At 54.2% G+C, this 16,797-nt stretch overlaps 6 protein-coding genes across 6 annotated transcripts; 3 read left to right on the forward strand and 3 right to left on the reverse strand.

The window, feature by feature from the left end:
- Window positions 1-1,770: 1,770 nt before the first annotated feature.
- SPBR_08659 (uncharacterized protein) lies at window positions 1,771-2,542 on the reverse strand (the record flags this gene model as incomplete). Its single annotated transcript, XM_040766897.1, has 2 exons — window positions 1,771-1,993; window positions 2,520-2,542. The coding sequence occupies 2 exons, from the start codon at window positions 2,540-2,542 to the stop codon at window positions 1,771-1,773; spliced, it is 246 nt and encodes an 81-aa protein (XP_040614705.1).
- A 496-nt stretch (window positions 2,543-3,038) lies between these two features.
- SPBR_08505 (dCMP deaminase) lies at window positions 3,039-4,273 on the reverse strand (the record flags this gene model as incomplete). Its single annotated transcript, XM_040766743.1, has 3 exons — window positions 3,039-3,083; window positions 3,180-4,168; window positions 4,252-4,273. 3 exons carry the CDS (start codon window positions 4,271-4,273, stop codon window positions 3,039-3,041), a joined length of 1,056 nt encoding a protein of 351 aa, XP_040614706.1.
- A 1,382-nt stretch (window positions 4,274-5,655) lies between these two features.
- SPBR_08187 (uncharacterized protein) lies at window positions 5,656-8,075 on the forward strand (the record flags this gene model as incomplete). The annotated part of the gene is made up of 4 exons (XM_040766425.1): window positions 5,656-5,855; window positions 5,941-6,049; window positions 6,113-7,528; window positions 7,596-8,075. 4 exons carry the CDS (start codon window positions 5,656-5,658, stop codon window positions 8,073-8,075), a joined length of 2,205 nt encoding a protein of 734 aa, XP_040614707.1.
- Window positions 8,076-9,041: 966 nt separating this feature from the next.
- Window positions 9,042-11,325, forward strand: SPBR_08210 (uncharacterized protein; the record flags this gene model as incomplete). The annotated part of the gene is made up of 3 exons (XM_040766448.1): window positions 9,042-9,434; window positions 9,743-9,755; window positions 9,848-11,325. 3 exons carry the CDS (start codon window positions 9,042-9,044, stop codon window positions 11,323-11,325), a joined length of 1,884 nt encoding a protein of 627 aa, XP_040614708.1.
- A 2,295-nt stretch (window positions 11,326-13,620) lies between these two features.
- On the forward strand, window positions 13,621-14,526 carry SPBR_08613 (uncharacterized protein; the record flags this gene model as incomplete). Its single annotated transcript, XM_040766851.1, has 3 exons — window positions 13,621-13,730; window positions 13,803-14,383; window positions 14,462-14,526. The coding sequence occupies 3 exons, from the start codon at window positions 13,621-13,623 to the stop codon at window positions 14,524-14,526; spliced, it is 756 nt and encodes a 251-aa protein (XP_040614709.1).
- Window positions 14,527-15,241: 715 nt separating this feature from the next.
- On the reverse strand, window positions 15,242-16,276 carry SPBR_08571 (succinate dehydrogenase (ubiquinone) iron-sulfur subunit; the record flags this gene model as incomplete). Its single annotated transcript, XM_040766809.1, has 3 exons — window positions 15,242-15,562; window positions 15,635-15,783; window positions 15,862-16,276. 3 exons carry the CDS (start codon window positions 16,274-16,276, stop codon window positions 15,242-15,244), a joined length of 885 nt encoding a protein of 294 aa, XP_040614710.1.
- Window positions 16,277-16,797: the final 521 nt, after the last annotated feature.

A 16,797-nucleotide genomic window follows, 5' to 3' on the forward strand; every position in this document is an offset into this window, starting at 1 on the left:
CGGAGTAGCAATGTGCTCCGTATTACTGCGGGACAGGCGAATCTCTCGATTTGTTACGACGCCGCAGCGCTGTCCCGGGTATGGAGGCATCTTGCTTAATTTCCAGAATGGCACAGAGACAGAGACTTGCGCCAGCTCCATACACAGTAGCGCACTGAGTACGAGAGTATGGGAAAGAGGATCCTAGCCAGGGCAGGCCAGCCAATGGAGCAGGGGCTGGGATAGGCGAGCCATGGCGAGAGAAATTCGCGCAGCCGGCCTGCCCAGCTTCCTTAGCCCTGCCGTCTTCCGTCCGCGACTGTTACCGTGACAGGGCCTTGATAGCAAACAGCTTCTTGTCCTGGCCTGGCCTGGTGCCATTGTGAGCCCTTGGTGGCTGGCACTGTGTCCACCGCGAAACGAAATGCCGCGTCCGTGCCGCGTTCTGGGTTTGCTGTTGTGCTGTTGTGCTGTCCTATTTTGATGAGAGCGCACAGGCAAGTCAGAGGTGCGACCGCCAACCACGCGCCGCACCATGATCGACACACACGGACAAAAAGCAGACTGTCATCGAGAGCTGCCAACCTTGGCCCCTGCTGCCGGCTCTGTCGAGACTCACAGAGATCAGGGAGCACGAAATGAAACAACAGAGGACGGCACGAGCGGACACATCCTGCCACCAATGCCCCCTCGCTAGAATAGCACACGAAAACAAGAAACCCGTTTCGATGGTATCGCAGAAGCGGCCAGTGAGCTGCTGAGCGACATCCAAACAACCCGAACCAGAAAGCACTAATTCCACGCACACACACCACCGCGACCGCTTTTGTACGATACACTAAGAGCCACCCTCCTCTCCAGACATACCTATGACAAGTGCGCTCGCTGTGGCTCGCGCGCTTTCGCCTGTTGTTTTCTTGGTTCCAGGGGCCCGTGCTGTCGTTCGTTCGTCGGTGCCTCTTGTGTTTTTTCTGTTTCCTTTTCTTTCCAGCCTTCCTACTCCGTACGGAGTCTGTTTGTCATTACTTGCCTTCTTTGCTTTGTCCACGACATCTGCGAAATACCTCTTTTCTCTTCCCCCGTCCCCATCTCCACTTCTTCCGGCTTCTCGCTGTCCTCTGTTGTTCTCGTGTCGACATAAACAATCGTCGCTCGCCAGTCTCCTCTGCTTCCCGCGCCGGAACCGCTCTGGCTGTTTTCCTCACAATAAAAGTTAAGGTACGAAAGAAACCATCAATTCATCTGCTGCGTCGAATCGAATAATCAATTCGAGGCTCAATTGCTTCCTCCATCGCACCGTCTTCCCCATTCTTCATTCTCGCGCTTTTATCGTCCTTGTATTTTGCTGTCAAGCGACGTCAAGCAAGAGGGAAAAGCAGGCCACTACACAAATAAACCGGGTCGCCAGAAGCTAAAGCTAAGCTTTTCGCCGCCTCCGGAACTCGCGGCGATAACAAGAAAAATTGCGAAAATAAATTAAAATAACAAAGCACCCACCCAAAAACAAAGAAAAAAGACTCGCTACGATTTTTTTCGCTTACCTGCCGGCCTACCCTGGGCTGAAAAAAGGCGCATCAAAATAACGTCACGCTACCCCCAAACCACCCCAAAACCACCCTACTGGCCGCTTTTTCCTCCCCAGTCGCGCCGTCGAACTTCCTCCTTCTTTTCTTCCCTTCTCATTTCTTTCCTTCTTTTGCTTCTTTTTATTCTCTTTCTCATCCTTTCATCTTCTCTTCCGCCCACCACTAACTCTCCGCCTCCCCCCCCCTTTCTTCTCCAGACTTTTTGTCACCACACAACACAGTCGCAATGGCCGCCATCCGTTCCATCACACTCGCTGCGCGCGAGGAGGCTGTCGCCCACATTGCCAAGCGTTCCAACTGGGCCGGCCGCGAGGCTGGTGTCATTGTTGTGTTCGCCATCGTCTTCGTCGTCGGTGTCGGTCTGATCGGTCTGTGGATCCACAAGCTGCTGGCCGCCCGCAAGGCCGCCAGAGCTTCCCAGAAGTAAGCTGTCCCGCGAGGGCGGCGAGACGGGGAAGGAGACGGAGGACAACCGATTGGAGGAGCGAATGCGGGAGAGACTAATGAGCAGTCTGTCGTTGTCCCGGCGGCAGGCTACAGGAGGGGAGGGTGTCGTCACTTGAGGACGAGGGTGAAACGGATGTGTGTTGCGTGGCCTCCTAATATTGGATGAGGCGTTGAACAGCTGTCTGTGCCTCGTTTTCGATCACAGAAAGCCGTGCGCTCTCTCTACGCTCTGTTTGTTTACAAGGGAGCTTCCGGCCACAAAACGACGCGCTTTCTTTTCTTTTATTCATCATCACGCCTTTCATTCGGACATGTTGCGACAATCTCGAGAACCAATCAACAAAACGAACCAAAAAGAAAAAAAAAAAAAAAAAAAAAAACTAACGACTCGTGCCGCAAAATCAGTCAACGTTCAATCCCGGTCGTCGGAATATGCGCTGGGTTGTCGCGATGTACAGCAACACGCTCGGCATTGGCCCGTGTCGGCGATCATCCGGCAAAGCAAACCCGTCTTGCACTGCTGCGGCCATGCTTAGCAAGGGAACGAATCACTCGAAATCGCAGAAAGGAGATGACAAAAGGAATACCAGGCCGTCGTCTTTCTATGCGCACCTCTGCGCAATTCCACGTTTCTCAACTGCATTGCACAGGGGCGTGTCAACAAAAATACCTCTACTTTAAGCACGTTGGCTTCGGCTCTTTTTTTTCGCTATACAACACACGACGATAACGGGCAAGGACCGCCGCTTGTTGGATAGAGTCGGATAAAGACAGCTGGTTATTTTTGATGTATACCTTGTCATATTTGTGTATTCCTTTTTTTTTTTGTTTCTGCTGATATCACTGTAGAACGCATTTGACATTTTTTGACTACTGTTTCGCTTCTTTCCGCATGAATATTCGTGACTTCATATGTGCGCAACATGGTTTTCAATTCGCAGAACATATCGCATCAACTCATCAACCGCTGCTGCGTCACCGGCCAACCCCTCCACTTTCGAGATCAACAAATCACCAGAGACAATCTCATGAAACGGTCATTCTATCGAGGTGGATGAGGCCTTGCTTGGGCTTTTGAGAGTCGTCAGTCGGTCAGTCAAGATCTTCAGAGTGAATGTGAAAGGAAATCGAGAAAAATCGTAAAAACGCAAAAACGCAAAAACGCACCGGAATATACTGCCGCAGGCGCACACCGGCCTCTTCGAAGACGGCGGCCGTCTCAGCATCCATGCTATAGCCCTGGCTGTAAACCACCTCGCCGATGCCGACCTGCACGATCTTGATGCTACAAGTCAGACACGGGCAGGTATCGCAGTACAGGATCGTGTTGGCAAGCGACGCCGTCGGGATGCGCTCGCGCCCGGCCTCCAGCAGCGCATTCTCCTCGGCGTGCAGGCACAGACACGTCGCCAGCGCGACACCCGCTCCCAAGCCGCCGTTGCACCGCCCGCAACCGCCCTCGCCGCAGTTGCGCAAGCCGCGCGGCGTGCCGTTGTAGCCGGTGCTCACGACGCGCTTCTCGCGCACCAGCACACAACCCACGCGCCGCTTCATGCAGTTGCTCCGCTGCGCGGCGAGCGAGGCCAGCGACATAAAGTAGCGGTCCCACGACGGCCGCAGCAGCTGCTCGACGCCTTCCACGTCCAGCCCGGCCTTGTCGAGGGCCGCAAACAGCGGCTCCGTCGACAGCGTCTTCTCCTCGAGCCCACCGTTGGCAAAGCGCATGGCCGCCCGGGCCATGATGGGCAGCAGGGGCGCGTATGCCTTGGGCCCGCCGCCGTACAGCTGGAAGTCGGACTCGGTGACAAACGTTTCGAGGTCCATCGGCTCCTGGCTCTTTGTGCGCCGCTGGGCCCGCCGCCAACGCACCGCAACAGGGGCGTCCACGCTGATGAGCAGGAAGAAGGGGCGCCGACCAAAGATGTCCAGGACGGGCTCGCTCGCAACGTCGGTGGTCACCCAGCGCCCCCGCCAGCGCAGCGTGACAAAGTCGAGCAGCTCCTCGGCCGTGGCAAAGGTGGTCTGCGAGCCAGGTGACGAAGACGATGCCACGTCAGGGCCCGTGTCACCGCCAGCATTCGCCCGGATGCTCAGCCGTGTAAAGCCATGGCGCTCAACCAGGTACTGTGCAACCGTCGACTTGCCCGCGCAGATGCCTAAGCGGTGGTACCGTACGGTCAGCCTAGAAATCGACAGTAAAACACATACGCAGCCCACAGAGCAGAGTCGCCATGCATACTTCCACAGATTCCAATCAACATTGTCGTATGATGGTTAGCAACCAGTCCTGAATGTGTCTGTTGAATAGCTGCAGAGCGTCTCGTTCCCGTCTAACCAGATTGCAATATAACAGCTGTGAAACACAAATGCATGCAGATATCGAGCAGAAGACCCCCCGTGTTCAATTGCTCCACCAGACAACATGCCCCCTTGACAATCAAAAACGAAAAACGCGAACGCGGTGGGTGTCCCTTCTAAATTACGGCTCTCCACGCGTTTGCCCAAAAGACGCGACGGGGTTTGGCTCCAGTAGCGCCCAGCTCGTACGTCAACCTGCGGTCTGTCCCTGGCTGCAATGGCCGTGGAAGACTGAGCAGAATGTTACAAATTGTAAAAACAGACTGAAAATGTGTGAAAGCCTTGCTTTGCGTCAGGCAAAGCTCACATTAAGTTGCACACAAGCAGAGACGGGTCCTCTTCCTCGTCCTGTTTAGAGAGAACATGACTAAGACAGTCGACTTCCTATGAAAGAATGGAAACAGCAGCCCTCACGGGACTGACACTCCGTCTTGGCCAGGTGACTTACTCTATGATTCCGTCCGCCAGAACGCACCTGCCTCCACCTACAACCATGCCCTGTACGTTTCTTGCGCTGTTGTTGCCTGACTTCTGCCTTCGCTCACGGGTCAGCAGGCCTATGTGAGGCCTGGCCAGTTCCCAAGCTCTTGCCGCGTGACGCAATGCTAGCTGATTAGCGAGCAACCAGGCATGCAAGAATGCCTATGCAACTAGCTGTCTCAGACAGGTCTAGGCGGCTTCTTCTGTAGGGCGAGCTGTGCCGTAATTATTACCCCGCCTCGAGCCCGCGCCATCCACCATTTCACTATGGCTTTTTGTACGTCGCAATTACGTCGTATGTCATCCGGCCAAGACTCACACCAAACTGACGGTTTGCAGGCCTAGTTCCGTAGTTCTAGGCGGCTTCTGCATTGCTCTGATATGCGCCTTCCTTAATACCAACGACTGTCGTTTTGCCTCCTGCCGTGTCTTCCTTTATGCCGCGTAGCTTGTCCTTTACTTTCCTCTCGTGATTAATTCAAACATCATTTCCATCACCTACAATCATTCCACAAACAACAACGTTCCATCGTGGGCACAAACGACGCATATTGCTATACACGAACGACGAGCTACCCTACCATAGATAGCACTTGCGACCCTTTATTCCTCCGCGAGCAGAGCTATCACCCAACGGCTGTCGACCGCCAGCGATACATCCGCATCGTAGCCAAGAACAGCTGGCATCACGCAACTCGTTGCGAAGCGCGACATATAGAACAAGCCCATAAAGGGGAGGAGGAGATACAACACGCACACGCACATAGACAAGGAGAGGGAGACGGGCACGCCTGCAACCGCAACCATGGCCGGTCTCCAGTTTGCGACGTTCAACTCGCTCGTCGAGATGCCGTTCTACTCGGCCCTATTTGCGTCCAAGCTCGACCATGACAAGCTTGACGACTCTGCGCGCGCCGTTTTGGGCCTGTACGAGCCGCGCGGCGAGAAAGACCCGAGCATCAGCTCTCAGATGCAGATTCAAGGCGGGGCCTTGACAAATAACCAGTACGTACGGCCGCGTGGCCACGGTCGACAAGTCGTCATAATACAGCGCTGCGTGTTTGAAGGCAAGCTGCTAACCAGGACGTAGAGCACCATCGGGCATGATCCGCGCAGAGGGCATTATCAAGAACTTTAACACGATAGAGGACTTCAAGCAGGCAGACAAGGCTGCTATGATGCATACAGCGGCCCGCCAGGTAGGCTGAGCCCGACTCCTCCAAGGCCACAGGCACCACAAAGACTAACCGCGTGTTGTACAGATCTGGGATGCGATCAAAGACGGAAGCATCTACGAAGTTCCCTCCCTTCTCTCCTCCTTCAACATCATTTCGTTTGCCGATCTCAAAAAGTACCGCTTTACCTACTGGTTCGCATTCCCAGCCCTCCACTCCGACCCGCAGTGGAAGCGAACCGGCGCGGTCAGTCAGCTCGGGAAGAAGGAGACACTCCAGCTCGTGGACAAGGTCGGCACATGGCGCTATGCGACGGACGGTCGGCAGCACGGTTTCTTCCTCGCCAAGCGGGTGCCGATTGGCAAGTCCGGTAGCGGTAGCGGTAGCGGCAGCGGTGGCGGTGATGTTGGTGATCGTGAGAGCGAGAACAAAGGCGAGAGCGGAGACGCCGAAGATGGCGGTAGCAGCGTCCGCTCGCGCGATTCTGCGACATTCTTGGGCCCAGACGAGATCGAGCTTGGGTTTCGGTGGGAGATTGGGTCCCTGCGGGACGGTGAAACGGGCTTCTTTAACGACGTTCCTGAAAACGACCAGTACATCTCGTTTGTCGACCCATCAACGTACCCCGAAAACCCGTCTTGGCCGCTGCGCAACCTGCTCGTCCTGGTTCGACAGCGGTACCATCTGCGCAAGGCGCAGATCCTTTGCTACCGCGACACACAGGCACGGCGCGACGAACCGCGCAGCATCGTCCTGCCGGTGGAGCTCGATGGCAACATCGAGCAGATGCAGACGTCGGAGATGCCCAAGGTGACTGGCTGGGAGCGAAATGCGAACGGCAAGCTGCAGGCCCGCTTGGCGAACCTCGCCGACTACATGGATCCCGCGCGGCTCGCTGATCAGGCCGTCGATCTGAACCTCAAGCTGATGAAGTGGCGCATCTCACCCAATCTGGACCTCGACAGCATGAAGAATATGTCGTGCCTGCTTCTCGGTGCAGGCACCCTAGGTAGCTATGTGTCGCGCAACCTGATGGGCTGGGGCGTGCGGCGCATCACATTTGTCGACTACGGCTCCGTCTCGTTTTCGAATCCCGTGCGCCAGCCCCTCTTTGAATTCAAGGACTGTCTTCAGGGTGGCGCACCAAAAGCAACACGCGCGGCCGCTGCACTCGAGTCGATCTATCCCGGTGTCGAGGCCGAGGGCCATGTTCTCTCGGTCCCGATGCTCGGCCACCCAGTCGTGGACGAAGCAAAGACACGCGCCGATTATGAGAAACTCGAGGCGCTCATTGACAGCCATGATGTCGTCTTTCTTCTCATGGACACGCGCGAGTCCCGGTGGCTGCCCACGATCATGGGCAAGGCCAAGGGCAAGATTGTGCTGAACGCGGCGCTCGGCTTCGACACATATGTGGTTATGCGCCACGGCGCGACACCCCACGACGGCTCGGAGGATACGCTGGGCTGCTACTTCTGCAACGACGTCGTCGCCCCCGCCGATGTAAGCCCATTTTGTTTTACCATTGTCTCCCGACCTTCTTCTCAAATACTAACACCCTTCTTCTCAGTCCGTCAAAGATCAGACGCTGGATCAGCAGTGCACCGTGACACGGCCAGGTGTGGCAGCCATTGCTTCGGCGCTGCTCGTCGAGCTATTTGCAAGCATCATGCAGCATCCGTCACGACACCACGCTGCCGCGCCGAAGACCTCGAAGCGCTCCAGCGAGGCGCCAAGCTACGAGCGCGACCCCGAAGACCACCCGCTCGGCATCGTTCCTCACCAGATCCGCGGCTTCCTTGCCAACTTCCAGAATGTGCTCATCCACGGCAAGTCGTATGCGCAGTGCAGTGCCTGCAGCCGGCCGATCCTCGATGCCTACCGCAAGGAGGGCTGGGACTTTGTCAAGAAGGCGCTCGGCGACCGTGAATATGTGACGGAACTGTCGGGCCTGGCCGAGATCCAGCGCCAGGCTGAGGCTATGGCCGAGGCACTCGACCTGAGCGATGATGATTTGGAGGAAGACGATGGAGAGGCTGTTATGCTGTGAATGTTTCCAAGGCCTTGGCCTACGTCTGTTGTCGGATGCGGCGTTTTCTGTAATGATATGGGCGCGTCTTTATTTTATTCTATTATATTGGGAAAGGCGTTTCCGTTCGATTTTTGAGTTCCGTCACACATTTGAATTTTATTTCGTTGGTTCGATATTTTTTGTACAAAAAATGTCTATCATTTTTATTTATTTAAAGAGGGCTCTGTCACTTCCCACTGCAAAAATCTGGGCCTCGTGGCTCACTTTTTTGAGATGCTGTCAATATAATTGACAGCTCTTCGCCGTATATCCAATGCCGTTCAATCAACTGCTCCGAAACCATAGACAGTCATGAGGGCAGTCGCGATGCCCCCGTGCTTGGGTCAGCACTGCGCGTGGGGCAAGAGCTTTGCGTTCCTGGCAAGGAAGTTGCATTAAATCCCCACTTTTTGACACATTCCGTCGTGTTCGCACCTTCCCCGTGTTATTAATGCGCCCCAGAAAACCGAGCTTTGTATCTCTGCACGTCGTACGAATTACGGAGTACAACATACTCTCGTAATTACAGGGCATTTACCTAAAGTTCCTTTCCCCACAAAACATCCAACTTCGTTTGATCTGTTCTCTAAGCTCACTTCACGCCCTCTCTTCCAGTTCGGAAGCAATCCGTTCGTTATCTGTCGGCTTGCGCCAAGATTTCGCCGGACATCTCCTTTTATTGCGCCCTTGGCACGCTCGTTACATTTCGAGGTTCCGAATTTCGATCTTTACCAGCTTTTGTCGTGCCTGTTCGGCCAACCTCGTGAACCCGTCCCTTTCCCTCCTTATCGCTCGGCATACGACAGCAGACACGGCGGAACACGCGCCTACGGTATATTCGAGCCCAGGGGACTGAAAAACAACAAAAGAAGCCAGGTTTGCATCGTCTAGGAAGCACGGGGTCAATCAGGAGCTATTTTGAGTATTGCACATCGGCACCGCACAATGGCGCTCCGCTCGCGCTGGTCGGCGATGGCTGGCCGGCTGTTCGAGTTTGGATCCTACCGTACGGTCTCCGTACACGACTATGCAAACGTCCTCGTGCCCCTGGAAGAAGCCCACGACTATAGCCATGCCGCCCGCACGGGGCGCCGGTCCGAGTACGAAGCGCCACCAGGCGAGGACGATAGCCATGGCGTTGATGACGACGACGACGACGTCGAGAGCGGCAGCCGAACCGACCTTGACAACGGCGAGCGGCGAAAGCACACAGGCAAGTCTCGGCGTGTTGGCCCGGCCGACGACGATGAAGATGAGGACGACAATGAAGCATCCGCGGCATCTGGTATGCTGCCGATGCGGGCCTGCGAATACAGCATTGAAGGCCTGCGGCGGGAGGTACGGAAAAGCCCTGACGGCAGCAAAGAGGGGCGACAGCGATGGACAGACTATGAATGTGCGTTCCCTCCTACACTTTCGTGGGAATGCCCACGATGCTTCATCTCCTGCCCCCGTCTGCTGACAAATATGCAGTAAAATCGAAGCTCATCAATAAAGCGATCCAAGACATCGGCATGGGCCGATACAACTGGCAGCTCTTCTTCTTGTGTGGATTCGGCTGGTTCGCAGACAAGTAAGCCCCAGCCATGTTCTTTCGATTCTGAAATGTGCGCCTACTGACATGCTGGGTTTACTCTTCATTGCAGCTTATGGATGCAAGTAAGTATACTGTATCCCGATAATTTACGTCTGGTATGGTTGTTTTCTAATCAAACCCTAGGGTGTCTCCTTAATTCTCCCGTCATTATCAGCCGAGTTTGGTATCTCAGAGAAGACCGTTCGTTACACTACGAGCGCGCTTTTCCTGGGACTTTGCTTCGGTAGCTTTTTCTGGGGCATCGGCTCCGACGTAATGGGTCGCCGGCTCGCTTTCAACTGCACCCTTCTGATTACCAGCATCTTTGGCACGCTAGCCGGCTATGCCTCTTCATGGGGCATGGTGTGCTTCCTCGCTGCTGCCCTTGGTTTCGGCGTCGGCGGTAACTTGCCCGTTGATGGTGCTCTCTTTCTTGAGTTCCTGCCAGACGCTTCCAGCTCACTTCTTACGCTTCTCTCTGTTTGGTGGCCCGTGGGCCAGCTGTGCTCCTCGCTCCTGGCGTGGATGCTGATTGCAGACAGCAATGCAGAAGGCTCTCCCGACGTCACAAGGTGGCGGGGTTTTATTAAGGCAATTGGCGTCATAACGTTCATTATGTTTGTCGTCCGCTTTTTCGTCTTCCGCCTATTCGAGTCCCCAAAGTATCTACTTTCACGGGGCCGTCAGAGCGAAGCAATCGCCGTGATCCATGGCCTAGCGCACCGAAACGGCACCAAGACGTGGCTCACGGAGGAAATCTTGGAATCTGTGGCCGAGGACAGCGAGGGCGGCCCTTTTACCGCAGCTGTGAATGAGAGAAACAGCTTTGTTGGCTACGATACTACCAACAACGATGACGACGACGATGAGGCGGGTCTTTTCGACCATGGTCGTCAGAGCAGCGCGACTGCTGCGCCGCACGGCCGCAAGCCTCAGACGGGCTCCGTTATCCGTGACCGCCTGAAAGCCTTCTCAGGCGACCGGTTGCGGCCTCTCTTCCACACGCGCCAGCTTGGCATGGCCACGGCGATTATCTGGTTCGTGTGGGCTACGATCGGCATGGGCTATCCGCTGTTCAACGCTTTTCTGCCGCAGTATCTCTCCCATGGCGGGGCCGCATCGCCCTCTGCGCCTGCGCTATTGGCGTTAAGAGACGAAGGTGCTGGTGCAATTGCCGACACGCCCATAAGCGTGACCTACCGCAACTATGCCATCACTAGCATCGTCGGTGTTCCTGGCAGCCTTCTTGCTGCCTACACGGTCGACAATCCTTCGCCGTTCCTCGGCCGCCGTGGTACGCTGGCTGGATCGACGTTGATGTCGGCCATTTTCTTGTTCTTCTTTGTCACATTCGGCCATTCGCCCGGCTCGCAGCTGTTCTTCTCGAGCGTTGGGGCGTTCTCTCAGAACATTATGTACGGCGTCCTCTACGCCTTCACACCCGAGATCTTCCCGGCCCCCGTCCGTGGTGCCGGCACGGGCGTGGCCTCTTTCCTCAACCGTATTACGGGCCTAATCGCTCCCGTGATCGCAGCGACGTTGCCGGGCGATGGCGCGACGGGGCCCATCTACCTGTCGGCCGTGCTCATTTTGTCAGCGTTTTTCGGTATGATTATGATACCCATCGAGACACGTGGCCGCCAGCGGCTATAGAGCGTTTATTTTGGGCGTGTCTGCTTGAAAGGCTTTGATTTTTATAGTCTATTGTTTGAGGTGCATAATAGAAGAGAAGCGACATGTAGGGTAATTTTTGATACGACACAAGCATTTGGAGAGGTCTTTAGAAATTTTATTATTTGGCATTAAAATTATTTTTGTTTTATTTGTATTCACCATTTCCCACGGATACGCTTTTCTTGTGCCTCCTTCACCCGGCTGTGCCTCCTCCAGAGCACATGGCTACACACAACGGCGGAAGAACGAAAAAAGCCACGAATCGAAACGGATGAGGTACAAATTGAGATTTATATTGCTTTTTGGGACTGCGCCACGCGTTAAATAACCCGACAGGGAAAACTAACCCCCCTAAAAAGAAAAAAAAGGCCCCAATAACATCAAGACGCTTCCCCGGTCCGGTATACAACCTTGGCAAAAACTACAGTCACATTGAAACTACGAGGATGGTAGATTCGGGTTATAGGCCATCGATCCGATCAAAATCTGCTAGTACATACTTTTGAGACAAAAAGGGGCACGTACAGCAGGTTTTCCAACGACCATTACCTGCTTGGCAGACTCTATATGAGCCCACGACGTGGCTAAGAACAGATTCGTTGCCGCCAGCCAGACAACACGGGAAATGTCCTGGTACAGACGGGCAGTGAAGCGAAAGCCAGGGAAGAAAGCCATCGCGGAACGGAAGGGGAATCTATGGAAGACGCCGGGCCGCTGCTCAACAAGGAAGCTGGATTTTTATGTATCCCGGATTGCGGGTTCGGTATCGATTTACTCGCCATATGCTCTTCAAGTGATGCTATATTTGGCACCGTGTATGTTTCCTGATGCTACGTGATGAGGTGGAAGAAGTGGAAACGGCGACGATGAAAGAGATGCGCTCACATACAGGGTTGTTTGCACATGAGGCGGAGATCGTATTGAGCCGTTGAAATGAGCCGGCCGGATGCGCCAGCGGATACTGGTAATGCCATCCTGTCAGGTGCACACACGTATTAGGTGGAAAATAAAAAAGAAAGAGGGTAGAGAGACAAAACGAAGATGACATGGAATCGGAACCATTGTGAGTCGAACTGATGTACACGGTACACGTTTGTTTGAATCGAGGACGGTTATTGACGGTTCTCCAATTCCTGGTATTTTGATCTTCCATCTATCTCATTAATGAAGTCTGTTGGCATACTATGCCTCTTATAGGCCAATTTGACGACTTAATATGTAGACATGATAGGCGCGCCTTGAGTTGTGTCTATTTTTGCTTTTATTTTCGCTGCCATCGAGCGCCAAGCATGAGATGGGAATTAATATCAGGAGGATGTCGATTTTGCCGTGAATCCCTCTCCTATCGCCCCCCTCTCCACTCTGACTTGTGTTTGTTTCTATTTTCCTAATTTTTACACTCACTGACGTGATATTCTTGACATAGTCGACCACGTTTCTTCTGCTCTCAGACCTGATAGTTTCCAAGCATCACAACACCATAGCAGCTAACGGTTTAAATGCCCGGCCAGGCGACTGTACCCCAGTGCCGCAGGCCTGCATGAAATAACAGAGCCAGGTTAAACAGCAAAACGCCGAAGAAAGGTAACGCACGACATCTATAACCCTATTTCGGGACGGAAACATGGAGTCTTAGCAGGGGAGTCAGGGCAGAATCAACCGAAGTCCGTCACCTTCCTCATTGAGAACCCCATTGAAACGGCCGCGATTAATTGAAGTTGAAAGGGAAACAAAAGAGAAGAAAACGAAATCACCAAAGATAAAGAAGAGGAGAAAGTAAGCAACCTGCCGCAAAAAGCATAAAATTAGTGCCGTTGTATGTACAACTTGCCTGCGATCGTCGACAAAACGACGATCACATCTCATACTAAGCGACGGCAGCTCGACATAGCATCACCAGCATTCCAGTTGTCCCGAGTTCAAATTCGTGTTTTCTTTTTTTGTTCTTTGCGACGAATACGACATCTGGTGAGTTAATTTAAAAAGAAAGTACAAAAGAAGGCAAAAGAGGCAAGCACATAAGAGACACGCCGAGGAAAGAGCGACCGATGAAAGTAGATATCGCGACTGCGTTTCTATAACTGTGTCTCACCTTCCCTTTCACTTGACATTGATGTTTTCCGTGGCGACTCCCATACACGAGCAAACTTGCTTAGTAACGCCACAGCCCTCTTTGAGGAGACAGTTAAGAGTTGCAAATCGCCGTTTCGCAAAGTATCACCATCTCATCGCCTACACCCACCCGTTTCCTAAGAGCCATCGCAATCGGAAAGCATGAAGTGGTCCAGCTCACTGTCGGCCCTTCTGGCCAGCACGGCCACTTTTGTCTCGGCAAGCCCTGTTGCTTCTCGTGAATTGAAGCTCTACAACCTCAAGATTGTCGCGTACGTTTTCTCATCGTCTCCGCCCGCTTCGATGTGCGTCTGTTCCATAGCTCCAAGTCGCTAACAACACAGGCCCCTCGCATCCAACCTCAACGGCCGCTACCTGTCTATCAACCCTGACGGCAGCGTGGGCATATACTCTAACCACCCTGTCGACTTGGGCGGGGTCCCGCCGAGCGCGCCTGTGCCGCCGTCGGCATCGTCTTCCCCTGCGAGCGGCCAAGTCCAGCCACCGCCGGCGGCCAAGTTCTACGTCACCCAGTCCGGCCCCACGGGGTCCCCGGCGGCCAGCTACTACGAGCTGCACACCTACCCCATTGGCATCGTCGACCATGCGCTGGGCCTTAACGGCTCCGCGACTGCCGGTCTCCGTCACCTCGTCGACGTGGTCAACCCTGGGGCGGCCGGTGCCGGCACTGGTGGGGACAATGCGCCCGACTGGAGGTCGTTTACGCTGGACAACTTTGATACTCTCGCGGGCGGCGATGACAACGGCGACGGCAACGGTGCCGAAGGCCGTGCTGAGATTGACATCGCCAAGCGGATCCCACCGCCTCTGCCACTCAACGGTTTCTCGTACGGCGGCTCCGGCCACGGAAAGTGGTTGGTGTTCCCGCGAGGCAGCAATACCTTTGTCGTGGCGTGGTATGATGGTAAGTTTTTTTTTAATCCCTCTTTGTTCTCTTCCGTTTTTGCTTTTGTTTGATAGCGTGACCTAACAACTTCCCCAGGCACATCGATCATTACTCAAAACTACCGTTCTGTTGATATCATCTACGAGCCGACCACAGCGTAAAACCTTGGCGAACGGCCAGTTCAGAAGGACGTTACGACGGTAGATGGGTGAGGGAGTTGAAAAGGAGACGACGCAAATTACGAGACGTGGCAGGCTGTCATGTCCCCATGTTCGAGCTGCCTAGGTTTTAGTCCGTGATGTGCTGTGATGAAAGGACAATCTTATTCGTGACGTTTTGATGCTCCATTCAATTCCTTATCTTTTTCACGCCCATACTGCGCACTAGCTTTGCATGAACATAAAGCAATTGCCCCCTTTAGTACATCTTGGCATCCTGCTATCACACACAGGTCGGGAGGCTGGGAAGCGATATAATGTGAAAGCTGTTTTTTATACTTTTTTTGTATCTGTCTCTTGTCAGGGTGTTTTTTGGTTTTTCGTTAAATAGACGAGCATATGTATATGCTCGTTATCCCCCTCTTTCTATGACCGTATTCCTTCGACGACCGGCCATCTGTCTTTTTCTTTTTCCTATTTCAGCTTCCGAAGATCGGGTAAAACACCAAGTCTCTCTCACCCACTGCGTCTTTCCTCCAAAACGCACTCTCCAATCATGAAATAGACGAAAGAGGAAATTTGAACTAAGATACCAAATTCCGATACAATATAGATGAAAGGAACAAGAATAAAACCGACATGGCAACTATGCACCATGCAGTATGCAAGACGAGAGGTGCCAAAAAAGAAAAAATGCGGAATCCAAGACACAGCGGCCTTAGAACGACATCTCCTTCTTGATCTCGGCAATGGCACGGCCAGGGTTCAGGCCCTTGGGGCATGTCCGCGTGCAGTTGAGGATGGTGTGGCAACGGTACAGGCTCATGGAGTTCTCAAAAGCCTGCTTGCGTTCGGCCTTCTTCTCGTCACGGGAGTCGGCCAGCCAGCGGTAGGACTGCAGCAGGACAGCGGGGCCGAGGTACTCCTCCGAGTTCCACCAGTAAGACGGGCAGGACGTAGAGCAGCAGAAGCACAGAATGCACTCGTAGAGGCCGTCGAGCTTCTTGCGGTCCTCCTTGCTCTGGCGGTATTCGCGGCCCTACGAAAAACGGGGTTAGTCTTGGGTTTCCCAGCACCATCTCGCCCTCGTTCCAACTCTTTTCAAACTCACATCAGGCGCGGGAGTGTCTCTCTGCAGATACGGCTTGATCGACTTGTACTGCTTGTACAACAGAGTCAGGTCAGGAACAAGGTCCTTGACGACGTAGGTGTGCGGCAGCGGGTAAATCTTGGCTTCGGACGTATCGGTGGGAATGCGGCCTGGATTGTCAGCGAGACGGAGCATGTCAACAGGAAAAGACGAAAAGAAAGAGCCCTGCAGGGCGAAGGGCGACTTACAAAGACAGGCCAGGGTGTTGACGCCATTGATGTTCATGGCGCAGCTGCCGCAAATGCCCTCACGGCACGAGCGACGGAAGGTGAGCGTCGGGTCCTGCTCGTTCTTGATGCGGATCAGCGCGTCCAGCATCATGGGGCCCGTCTTGTTCAGGTCCAGCGTGAAGGTGTCCATGCGCGGCTTCTCCGACGGCGTGTCGGGGCTCCAACGGTAGATCTGGAAGCTCTTGAGCCGTGGTGCGGCCGCGGCGGGCGCGTCCGACGTGGTGGCCATGGAGCGGCGCACAGATTGTGAGGGAGAGGAGGGCGAAGCGGAAGTCGACTTGGCGAAGGCAGCAGCCATTGGCCGGGCGGCCATCGACGGACGCGATGAGGCCGACGCCAGCAGGCGCATTGTGGAGGAGCGGAGAGCGGCCATTGCGGCGGTTATGAGGCGAGGTCGGATGGAGACGAATGGGAGAGAGAGAAAGAATGCTGCGTCAACAGTCTCGACGATTGGTACTTTCCGGAGGTCGACCGGATGAAAGCCAGTTGCTCAATCGAAAGAAAAACAAGAAAACAAAAAAGACAAAGAGCAATTGACGGACGTAGGTCGCCGGAGAGGATGCAAGTGCGCGATCACGAGGGTGCGTGATAGACAATGCGTTGTCTGACGATGCTGAGATCAAGATCGGAACACCAGAAAGAAAAGCAGTGAGAGTTGCAGTAGTGTGTGGTGGTGGTGGAAGCAGTTCACTGGAGGTTTGTGTGTGTCCGGGTTTTTTGCCTGCAGTGTCCCTCGTCCCCCCCGTTCATGACGATGGAAATTCGGGACACCTCGGCTAGTGAAGCCAGCGCACTGTGGTGGTGCTGTAAATAGGCGCTGTGGCCAATGAGAGCAGTCATATTGTCAACCCGTTACCCCAAGGGACGATTCGGAGGCATGCTGACTGGGCAGGA

Source organism: Sporothrix brasiliensis, assembly GCF_000820605.1.
Source record: "Sporothrix brasiliensis 5110 chromosome Unknown Cont22, whole genome shotgun sequence".
NCBI lineage: Eukaryota > Fungi > Ascomycota > Sordariomycetes > Ophiostomatales > Ophiostomataceae > Sporothrix > Sporothrix brasiliensis.